Below are 12,373 nucleotides of genomic sequence, written 5' to 3'. Positions count from 1 at the left end.
CTAACCTTACATATATAAGTTGTCCCATTGCTGTCAGTGGATATGCTTTGATCAGTAAGGGTTTTCAGGAGTGGGCCCTAGAGCAATGTATACTTGTAAGTGGATTTATGTACAGTTCTGTGGATTTAGATGCAGGGTTCTGGTTGATTTCACACTTCTAGTCTAAGTGCTTTGAAAAAAACATGTCAGGAAAGAAGCATTTATTGCTTGGTATGGCTTTGAGATAGTTAATAGCTCCTTTGGAGGGATCAACAAACGGCAAAATGGTTGCCAGAGCCAGAAGCAATAGAGACCTAACCACTGTAAAACAGGTTTATGGGATAAAGCTGGCTGTTTGCTTCCCCCTCCTTCCCCCATAGCACAATCAGAGCAGGTAGCAAGTGCAGTGCCAGCAGGCAAAACGCTGGTCAAATCATGTACTAATCATGGAGCTGTCTTGCACATTGATCGTATTGCTGTATGTCTACCTACATGTCTATTCACCTTATCTGTCTTCTGACTTAGTGGTACCTATTTACCAGGTTCTTGCATATTTCCATTTTGTGGACTTGCAACTGAAGATATCTGATCATGGCTCATTTTCTCTACCATTGATCCAATTCTCTCCATCTTGGAATGTGTCTGGTTAGTTCCAGTGGCCCCAAGAACTCCCAGGAAGGTCTTCTCAAACACAATTTGAGGATATTGAGCTACTATACACAACAGGGTGGCCAAAATATTCTGTTTACAAGTTTTTGTCCTTGTTAATTTTATTACCTTCTACTAAAGACTATTATCCAAATATATTTATACTGCCTCTTTTGGAGTACTTAAAAAGAGTATTAACTTATGACTAGGGAACAGTCCCGTTTCACAGAGGCTCAGTCAGCAAAATACAAATATAATCAACATTTTTTTTTGCAAAAGGAACTACCACTCCTGTACCTATAATATGTAAATAACCATAAAAAGGGCTGGCAGAAACCCAGAAATGTGCTTACCATGGAGGTGAGTCAGGATACATGACATTGACCTGAGACAGAGTCTCCATGTAGGAACCAAAGTCAAAAGCTGGTGGGAACTCCTCTGTGCAGGTGGATCTCAGTTCTCCAATTGAGCCACCGTAGGAGAAGCCATCTGGAGCTATAAAACAAGCAATTAATACTGAGTCTTTTCTCCATGGTGGCTTCTCTGCTGATCTGCCATAATTTATACCTATAGTCCACAAATGAGACAGCAGGATTGTTAGTGTTTTAGGGCAAGCAGGTCTTAAGGAAATAAAACAATTCCCTGTCAGGGATGGCTGCCAACTAAATTCAAGCTACTGTGTATCATGGTGTGGCGCTAGGAATATACACCCCATGCAACTCCCCAAATTGTCAGTGTCATCAGTGCTATACCCAAATAGAATACAAGGTCTGTACACAATCTCAAATGTTAGCACTGCTTCTCCATAACCACTGAAGTTATTGGGAGCTGCATATATTCAGCACCTCTGAAAACCAGATCACTTCTATGTAGGTGCCTAAATAAGGGGCTAGGTGCCTAACTTTAGGCACCTGTGGGTATGTCTACACTGTGGTCGGAGGTGTGACTGCAGAATAGGCACACATCTGAGCTAGTTTGATCTAGCTAGCTTGAATAACAATCGCAGTAAAGCTGCAGCAGCACAGGGGTAGCAGCTTAAGTACACATCCTGGGTCCTGACTGGGCTTGTAAAACCTGTGTGGCTGCCCATGCTGCCATGGCTTGACGGCTATTGTTTGAACTAGCTAGATCAAAGTAAGCATGAGTATGTCAACATGTGCTGCAGTCACACTTTTGATTGCAATGTAGACATACCCTTAATTTGAGTCCTTAACACTAGGACTCACAGAGGAAAAGAAACTGGAGAACGGGACTGAAAAAAGAAAAGAAGAGCTGCAGTCGTTATGTGGCTCCCACAGAGATATCAGGAAACTGGTTCAAACAGGGTACAAGCAGGGAGTGCTGTGTAAAGGGGTGTAGTCTTCCATTGGAAGTTTGACACCTCAGAGTGTGCCAAAATCTAAAGAGGCAAGAGATAAACTGGTGGCACTTTCTTCTCTGCAGTCAGTGTTGGGCTTGCCTGCACATAGGCTGTCCCTGAGACGGGTTAGTAGCATAACTGAGAGAATACCAGCATAGACAGTGTGGGCAGGTGAACGGCCTACATCCAGACTTCTCAGCTGCACCACTTTGTGGTGTAGCTTTGGCATGGCCTCTGCTGTGTCCCACAGGGCCAGAGGAGCAGCAGCAGTGGCTGGCTGGCTGAAGAAAAGGGAGATGATTTTCCTCCAGCAGTTCCAGGCTCCTGGCCCCTCTCCCTTTTTCTTCAAGCACCAGAGAGAGGCCCATAGGGAGGGGAGTCAGGAGCTGATGTTGTTTTTGGTAGGGCAGGGGTGAGGCGGTTACTCTGGGAAGGGAAGGGAAGAGGGAGCAGGCCCTGAGATGCTGGGAGGCTTCACTGGCTGGCTGCCCTACAACCCCCTCCCTCCCTTATGGAAAACAGTCTGTTCCTGAGCAGCTTGGGACCCTCTCTGCCCCACAGATGAGGGGAGAAGAGGAGCTAGCAGCCAGCCCCTCTGTGGGGCCACAGCTGTGGAGCCTTGCAGATGGGTGAGGATGGCTAAATGTAACTGAACTGTAGGGGAGAGTTCATCTGGTCTGAATTAACTTAACGGTATTGGGGGCAACCTGGTGCCCAGAGAAGCCTAGTCAGGGACTCTTTCCCCAAACCCACCAGTGCCTAGACAGTAGCCCTCCCCGCACCTACTTCCATTGTTAACTGATTACACAATTCATTTGTTTAACTCCCACAGTAAGTAACTATATTTGTGTGTAATTTCAAAAAGTACAATGCTAACGGCTTCCTAGAGATTTTGTAGGGAGCTGCTTCATAAAACACTGTTTTGCATAATTGTAGTTTGAAAGTAAAAACAAAAGTGGGGGTTTCTTTTTTGGTAAGTAGTAAAATAAGGCTTGGGTTGAATAGGCAGCTCATGTGAAAGGTCCCACAAAATGAAAAGTGAACACTAGGGTTGTAATTTGTAAATTATGCAGTTATTCCTCCTGCTGTTGAAAGCTAATACTGTGTTTCTTTTGGAGCGTGGGTGTGTAAAAGTTTGAAGTGATGGCATCAGAGTAACATCTATAAAAATACCTACCCCCTGCAATCCATAGCATGAAGGGATCAGTGATAAAAGGTCAAGTCAATTTTTAGGCAGAACAGCCAACATATTTTTAATAATGAAGCATCTGATCAATATAGTGAGCCAAGAAATACATAGCTATTGTTAAAGACACCATGTTCTGTTGAAGGAGAGTTACTCAGAGCAATAAGGTCTGATCTTAGCTTCAGCAAATATATATCTATATCTATATCTATCAATCAATGCACTAAAATAAGATTGTGGGGGGAAGGGGAGGGAACAGTAGGCCTACGAGGTGCATAATTTTTTAAGCTGTTTTCCTGTCAATATTGCCTAATGCATACCTAGCCTTATCTAAAAAACCAGACATCTGTAAGAACACTGCTTAACCACTAGTTTAGGAGAGGCCAGGGTGTCCTTAAAAAATTCTGGTACGAATATGAAGGGTGAGGTAGAGTGAAAATGAATGGATTGTGTTAGGTATAAATGGGATAGGGCTTGTTACAGAGGGAGGTAAACTCTGTAAGATTCCCCTGGGGGTGTCTTTTCCAGACTTTTCTATTAAGGGAAGAGTGTTTGCAGGTGGTCTATGCACCTATCCAGGACCCCCTGCAGCTTTTCCTGGCAGCTCAGCTCATGTGGCAGCTAGAATGAAGGGAGTTCCCGGGGAATAAGTAGGAAATTGAATTCAATAGCAGGTCTCCAGTGACCTGATGCTTCCACCCCACACAGCTCCAACTCCAGCCCTCCCCTTTGTGAACAGAGGCAAAATCAATCTAATAAAGAACTTCTGTATTCTTTCCCCAGCTCTAATGGTAGTTGTCAGACCTCCCTTCTTGTCCTGTCAGAGTTACCAGTAAAGCTAGTCACAATTTCATGTACAGTAGCACCACAAATGCTGCAGACAGAGCTTTCAAAATCTTCTGTAGTTTTCCTATGGCTTTTCTATATGAACAAAAATAACCAGGACAAATTGTCCCTGATTCCCTTAAGGAGCCAACAAGATGATGATTTTATTGCCTGTCTGGTTTTATGTCAGAGACATCATCCACAATGTGATTTTTTGCAGGTGGTTACTCCACAACCAGGTGCACTTCATGGAATGTCAGCATTACTCTGAGGCAGGCTAGGCCTGTTTTTTTTTGTGAGCTGACAAGGGCAGTCATGTTTCACAGAGGCAGTTTAACTCACTGATGTAGAAAAATAGTGTGGATAAAAATTCATTTGTGAATAAAAAGTAGCTACTGTGAACTGTGTGCCTGCTTCCCATTTGTTAAGATATCTATAAGGTGCACTGCAAAGTGGTTCCTTGCAATGATTACTCAGTTAAGGGCCAGATCTGCAGCTGGTATCAACTAGCATAGCTCTATCAGAGCCAGTGGAACTATGCCAGTTTACACTGGTTGAGGATCTGGCCCTGGGGTCTGCGCTCATTGCCGGCACCACTGCTTTGATATCAGAGTTAAATTAGGCTTTTCTTTACCACAAACACATTCTGCAAATCTTCATAGCTATGGGTTACCCTGAGAAGACTTGTCTGAAACTCAAAATAGTGATGTAAACTTCCTAAAGGTGTTCTGAGCTGTAGATAGAAAAGATAAGAATATAATTTGTGTCCTCTAATGAAGCAAATCGCCATAGATCCATGAATTAGGGCTGTGACTGTATATAGGGATCAATATTTTTCTTTTATTTTGAGGGAGGTCTCTATCAGAGTAGTGATCTTTTTGGATAGGGGTTGGGACATACTTCAACAAGTTGGGGACTGTTTGTGCCTTCCTCAAGCAGTTTTCATCTGTGTACATTTTCAATTCATTGTTCAGGGTCATTTTAATAGGGTAACTTATTACTGGTGGAACTCCACCAGGGATTAATTCAGGGCACCACGTTTACTACCAGGGGCGGCTCTATGTATTTTGCCACCCCAAGCATGGCAGTCAGGCGGCTTTTGGCGGCATGCCTGCAGGAGGTCCGCCGGTCCCGCGCCTTCGGCGTACCCGCTGCCGAAGCCACGGGACTGGCAGACCTCCTGCAGGCATGCCGCCAAAGGCCGCCTGACTGCCGCCCTCATGGCGACCAGCAGGCCGCCCCCGGCACGCGCTTGGTGCGCTGGTGCCTGGAGCTGTCCCTGTTTACTACACCTCTCCTATGCTTAGTAAACTTAGTCAGCCAAATTCACAGTGCTTCCTGGTGCTACCACTGGAGCCAATGGAAATGTGCCCAGATGCTATGGTGATGGCTGCTAAGGTAAAACCTTAAGATAGGCAGATGAGCACTACTGAGCTCAAGATTATTATTTTGATTTTTTTTCTTAAAAGATGCTGCTAAGCTCTTTTGTACAACTTAACACTTATTTCTAATAATCAGGTGGTAGATGGGGAAAATAGCTTTCTTCTTTAGATTGTCCTTTTCTCTGGGGGCTTTGATGCCACCCTCCACCTTCTGTGTTGGTATGAAGCTCAAATATTAACATAGGCATTTTTATTTAAACAATGACAACTTCATCTTATATAATATACAACACCTTATAATTCCAAAACATCTGTGTACCAGCTTTACTGATGATACAGTAACTGTACAGCTCAGGGATTAGTGCCCTAATTGCTGCAAAGCCAGAAAAAAGAGCAAGAAAAAAAATAGGTCTTACGAAAACAGTAGACGTTGCTTGTAATTTATCTCCAATGGACTAAGGTTGGTTATTTATTAAATAGAGCAATTCTAAAAGAGGTGAAAAATGTGACTCTAAGATGGGGTCCAAAAACCTTGACAATTTTTGAATTATTTGAAGAAGCTGACTGTAGACACTTCTCTATTAAACACAGATCAAACACAAAATGAATAATTATTAAAATGAAGATGAGAAATACTGCCCCAGATTGAAGACCTATTGATTTCAATGGGAGCTTTGTAAATTACCACAGTAGGCTCAAGTTTTGGTCCAATGTACTTTTAAGTGGCCTGAGAGGCATCTTCCAAAAACAGGGTATATTTGTTTTTGGTAAGTGGCTTTTCCTCCAAATTATAACATTTAGAGGTGGTTTTTTTTTTTTTTTTTCTTGTAAAATCCTAAATGAACAACCCCTTGAGAATAACTAACTAAAATTAAAAAATATATAAATTAACTATCTTATGACAAACTGCAAACTTGTGGGGCTAGATCCTTCGCTGGTGTAAATTGCCAATGCACCATTTAAATTAAATGATCCTCAACTTCAGTGGAGCTACAGTGCTTTGCAGCAGTGGAAGATCTGGCCAATGGGATCACTTTCTATATCTATCCCTAATATTTTCCCTTTTTAACTACAGAAGCGCATCTTCTGTGGGTTTTTCTAGTGTAATTGGCTCTCAAGCTTTTCTGATCTGCAGCCTCAAAATGGCCCAAAAAGTCATCCTGGGCCCCTTCATATCTCATATACTTTGAAATCACAAAAGATTTTGGTCACAGGAAGAAAAAATGGGGACACTTTTGGGTGGTAGGGGATGGGATGACTAGTGCTGCTGGGAAGGGGCTTAAAGTAGGGTTACCATATTTTGAGCCTCCAAAAGGAGGACACTCCACGGGGCCCAGCCCCGCCCACGGCCCCCACCCCAACTCCGCCCCTTCCCCTGCTTCCCGCGAACATTTGATTCGCGGGAAGCCTGAAGCAGGTAAGGGGTGTGTGGGGGGAGGAGGCGCGGCCCAGTCTGGCCCCCCCCCGGCGTCTCCAGCCTGGGTCGGCTTGGGCTCTGGGGTGCCGGCCCCCGGCCGAGCACCCCCGGCCCGCCCAGCACTGCCAGTCCCCGGCCCAGCACCCCCGGCCTGCCCAGCACTGCCGGTCCCCGGCCCGGCGCCGCCGGCCCAGCACCGCCGGCCCAGCACCGCCGGCCCCGCATGTCCCGATTTTCCCGGACATGTCCGGCTTTTGGGGATTTCCCCCTGGATGGGGATTTGGAGCCCAAAAAGCCAGACATGTCCGGGAAAATCCGGACGTATGGTAACCCTAGTTAAAGTCTAATGTAACCAGATGTCCTGCCGTGTTGTCAGGGCAGCACCATTACATGGAACTCTTCACTTCTATAGAAAACAAAGGGGCAATTTTCAAGGTTGGTACAGAATTGAAGACTGAGAACTCCATTATTTCCTGTTCTAGAAACTACTATATGCTGGCTCTCTAGCAGAGAGAAATTAAACTGGGCCCACAGACCAATGGCAGTAATGGGATTTCAACAGAGTGCAGCAGGAAATTAGGAGACTATAGGGAGGGAGACACAAATGTGTACAATACCAAAGAAAACTACGCAGCCTGGCAAACAGGAGCTATGCAGTTGGCTTTCACACATTCATTTTGACCCCTTAAAATATTAAATGTAGCTCTCATTACTTTACTTCAGTGCCAGCACAGAGATGCAACTAAACAAGAAAGCCAGTTGTATCCTCCTTTGTCTTTTTAATGTTTGCTTTGCAATTTCTGCGGGGCCTGCTCTCACTATCCATAGGAGCAGTGCAACAAGGCGTGTAAGCACTATCTCACCATAATTAGCTTCTCTCCTCAGGTGTGGGTGTCTTAAGCGTCCATCCTTTCTCAGGCTGCCAACAATGATTGTCACACAGGATAGAAACAGCACAAGTCCAATCACTACTCCAGCTACCAGGAGGGGGGAGACCAGCAAGCTGGTGTCATTGCCGTTTTCACTGTAGCCGGGAAACTCACTGATAGGGCTGCTCTGGTTCAAGTGAACTTCTGCACAGGAGAGAGAGGAGAGAGTGCATAAATGATGCTGAAAGGAACAGACTGTGTTGATTAAAGCTACTGCACAAGCAACAGATATCCAGAGCAACAAGTTACAAATGGATTTCAACTTGGACAGTTGTTTGTACAGATTACATCTTGCCCCTAATGATCTCCTTGTGAAATAGTTAATATTTTTTCAAAAGATCTTTGAAGAGTAAGAATGTCCTGGCTCCCAGCCAGTAAAACTTCCTGTGTAGCAATGCACATACTCACTTCAAAGGCTAGAAGCTATTTGTCGTGTATTTGTATACCCCCCCCCCCGATTATTGCTTCATTATCGTCACAAGATTATAGTTATTTTATTTCTCTGTTATTCTGGTAGCAAATAATAAAAGTTCCAGTGATCTCTACAATGGAAATAACTGCCATGAATCTGAATAATTTGTCCACCTGTGATACTTGGATAAACCTTTTTGGCTTGTCTGAGAGATGAGTTTCTCTCTCTCTCTCTCAATATTGGTGGACATATAATTGAATATGGGCGCTTGGTCAGCCTGGTATGGTATGTTAAATATTAAAATAATTAATAAAATCAGCCGGCTAGCCTACTCTTTCTGCAGCAATTAATGGTAGTGCACCTGTACTGCAGCATCTCTGCAGGCTCTTCTATGCTAGAGTCTGTCTAACTTAGCAGTCCTGATTATCTAGTCATTAAGCATGTCCGTTTAACAGCACAAAGTTGTCTTCTCCTTCCCAATCTTCTATATGGCTTCAAGGAACATGTGCTATGAAGAGTGACCCTATTACCTAGACAAGTCCTACATTAATACCCACCTCATTAACAAACAATGTTACATTATAGTGATTACTTATACATATATTTTAAATGTAATGTTAAAGTAACTTTACAGTTTAAGAAAATCTAAGTATTTAAACTATGGCAATGAATAGTGAAAGGAAGATAAATACCCTCATCATTCATACAGTTTCTAAAACAAATGTATAAGGAGCAGTGGGCTAGAAGCAATGGATGAATCTGTGGTCTTTGTTATGCTGGAGTTCAGACAAGATAGTCATAGTGCCCCCTTTTGCCCTTAAATTCTATGAAATGCCTGAAGTACAAATACATCACATTGCACAATCAAAAACCAAACCAAAACCTCAAACTATTTTTTTTTCCTCCCTGGGAATTTCCTATTTTTTTTTTTTTAAATTTCAGCCATGAACATGTCTATGCAGATGTTATATAATATGCATCAGCAGAGGTATTTATATGCTGAAAATAATTAAAATAAAATGTTCAATGTACATGAACTTTACTTCTGTGAACCTCCCTAACCCAGTTCTCCATAGGTGCCTGTGAGGTTTAAAAGCTCCACCAAGCCTCCTGGAGGATTTACAGACTTTGCATGGATTCCTACATACAATTGGATTTCAGCATATTAAGCTTTATGTACTAATTAGTCTCACTCTCCTTTCACTCCAAGCAGCTACTGCTCTCCTAGCCCATATGAAAGCTGGGGTGTCTGGGCCTCACTCGATCTCAGCAGATCTAATTCATGATATGGCAGGGACAGGTATAGAGCTTTCAAACACATCGGCCACCATCCTGGTGTAAGCTGCAGAACTGAGACCCTAGGTTTGCTTTTGGCTGGGAAGTCAAACTGGCTAGAGGTCAAGTGAGGACTAACAATATTGGGTGAATATAAGTATTACGTTTATTGTTTGTCTTTACCAGTAACAAAAGCTTTCCAATACCATGAACAATTCTACTAAATAGTCATGTAGGGAGTTGCTTTTTGTTTTTTCCCCTAGTTTATTTTCTGAGCACTTCTTTCATTCTTATTTCATGTTGAAACTACTCTGTGACTTTTTGGCCTTGAAAACAGTGTAAATAAATGCATTTCTGGCTTTCCATGTCTATTATTTCAGAAACTTTTAATTTCTGAAAATTTTCAGGATGTATATTTACTTTAATGTTTAAAAAAAAAAAAATCCAGACAATATTCCAGACAATTATTCTACATAGGCTTTTATACCACATTCCACTGTGATACGAGTGCTCCTCATCTCCCTGGGGGAGAAGTGTGTGCAGTGTTGTTGATATATTTCACACACACACACACACACACACACAGCTATATGTTTATGTACCAGAAGACCTGGTCAAAGAAATGTACCTTGCACTTAAGGCGGAAGTGGTGAGATTTGTGGTAATTTTTAGTTCCCGCAGGAGTTTGTTCCGCAGTGTTGGCTACCCCTTGAGAAAGCTCTGTCTCTGGTACGTTTCCTTCCTGCTATGATTTTTCAATTAAAAGATTTCTCACCAAATATAGGAAAAGTTATGTTAAAAAAACCTCTGCATCTTCCAACTCCATTTCTAGATTATTTACCTCCAACAGCACACCCAGAGACATAATTAACAGAAAAGTTGAATAAAACAACAACAAATCTGAAGAGCTAGAATGGCTGCAATTGTTTTCAATGCAAATCTCATTCAGAGACAACCTAGGGAGACTGTACCAGAAGTTTAACCTTGGGTTCCCCTAGAGCTTCTACTGGTGTCATGTGGATGGGCATGTGTTGAACAGAGTTGATATTCAAAGCGCTGTGATACTTAAACAAAAAATGGAAAGTGTTAGAAATGATGGGCTTGGATAACGGGCATAGCACTTAACTTGATAGGGTCCCCTACTAAGTAAAGCTGTGGGGGGAAGTGGGACATAAAATAAAACTGTCAACATTTCAGGGACAAAGTTTAAAAGCTAGCTGCAGCAGGCATTTGTTTTCATGGCCTGTTACCCCATATTGCCTTGATCCGCAGAAAAAACTCCAGTTGACAGTAATGGGTTTTGGATCAGGCTGTCTCTGGGAAGGAGGGGCCATGCAGGGCTTTCTGGCTGCAGAAAGTGCAACTTACATTTTTGCAGGTGTACCCATTGGGACAAACTTTCAAAAATGGTACAGGCTGACCTGTACATTTAGAATTTGTGTATGCACCATTTCTATGTACCAATGGGCGATTCCCTTTCTGGCATATTCCCTTTCTGTAGTCATTCTTGCTAACAAAACTTTGCTCCTACAAATATTCCTGAAAAGCAAATAAAACATGCTGTGTGAGTCCCGTAAAGGTATATATGCACTTTTTATTGGAATGGATGTTAACAGATAATTTTCTGCAGGATTTATCCAATTCTTGCTACTGTATGATACTCTTAGTGTCTTGCAGCCACATTGAGCTTGCAAAGAGGAGCAATACATACATGATGGCTTCACGCCATCAGTGACTAAAGCTTGATACTCCGTTTACTAGGGAAAAAAAACCCCTTGAGACTTTGCGTGCAGTGTGTTTGTTAATTTTTAGCAGCACTTGGCTGACTTAGAATCTTCATGGGCATCTAAGACAGCTTTCCAAAAAACTTAACGGAGCTCTTACGAAGTCTTACTCTTTAGGATAATGAAACTTTTGGTATGCAAGTTGGCGCCTTAGTGTGTTTGTGTTTTTTAATCCTATCCTAATTTTACACTAATGAAAACTCTTGGCTCACCACTTTCTCGGTATGTAACGTGCATTTGGGTTTAGTTGAGGTTGTGGATGTTGCATTAGGAGCTAGTTCGTAAATATCACTTCTAAAGATGGGTGCACAGTGCGAAGTTTGGATCTGTTTCTGAACCACAGGCTCATTGTAAACAGAACTGGCTCTAGGCACCAGCAAACCAAGCACGTGCTTTGGCGGCACAATTTCAGGGCTGGCATTCTGGGCGCTCTCGGAGGTGTGTGGTGGGTTTTTCTGTTTGTTTTTTGGTTTTGCTTGGGGGAGCAAAAAACCTAGAGCTGGCCCTGATTGTAAAGATAGGAGCCAGCTGCAAAGTTTGGATCCAGATTTGCACCAAACTTTCCTGAAGATTGAGATCTCGCCTCTAGTAATTTCCGTAGGCTACTGATTATATGAAAGCTTTACAGGCTAGCAATGATAAGAAGCTCACAGAAAATGAGGATTGATTTTTACAATGTAGCTTTCCTGCTGTTACCTTTTCAGGTGGAATAAAGTGAGATCTGGCACATTCACTACACTAGAACAAAGATGTATAACTTTTTTTATGAGTGATTTCCCCCCCCCCCCCCACACACACCCTTTGCAGCTGGTAAAATGTTAATGTTTTGATTGAAAATAAAATTTTGAAATTGTTTTAAAAAGCAGGAACTTTTTGTTGTTGTTGTTAAACCAGCAGTACTTTGCAACATTTCCAACAAGCTGGCGTAACGCTGACAGACTCCGGTTGTTGGTGGGTGGGATCGAACCTGGGGCCTCTGAAGCTTAGTGCATGAGCCTCTACTGCAGTGGTTCTTAATCTGGGGTGCGAGATGCCCTTTCTGGGGGTGCGAGACATACTTGTGTGAGAGGATTTTCATTACTCTTACACATCAAAACAAAGTCCAGAAACCACCTAAATGCGAGTGATGACATGCGTGTGACTATTTCAAAAAAGTTCCTCGTTTCTTGAACATCA

At 42.8% G+C, this 12,373-nt stretch overlaps 1 protein-coding gene across 1 annotated transcript in view; it reads right to left on the bottom strand.

The window, feature by feature from the left end:
* BEAN1 (brain expressed associated with NEDD4 1) overlaps positions 1-12,373 on the bottom strand; it is a 94,666-nt gene that overhangs the window by 20,460 nt on the left and 61,833 nt on the right. The window contains exons 3-4 of the mRNA XM_065416781.1: positions 7,661-7,870; positions 981-1,122 (exon numbers count right to left, since the gene is read on the bottom strand). Coding sequence (XP_065272853.1) covers positions 981-1,122; positions 7,661-7,870 — 352 coding nt within the window. The remainder of the gene's footprint in view (positions 1-980; positions 1,123-7,660; positions 7,871-12,373) is intronic.

This window comes from Emys orbicularis, chromosome 14, assembly GCF_028017835.1.
Source record: "Emys orbicularis isolate rEmyOrb1 chromosome 14, rEmyOrb1.hap1, whole genome shotgun sequence".
NCBI lineage: Eukaryota > Metazoa > Chordata > Testudines > Emydidae > Emys > Emys orbicularis.
This window is presented reverse-complemented; position numbering and strand designations above follow the sequence as displayed.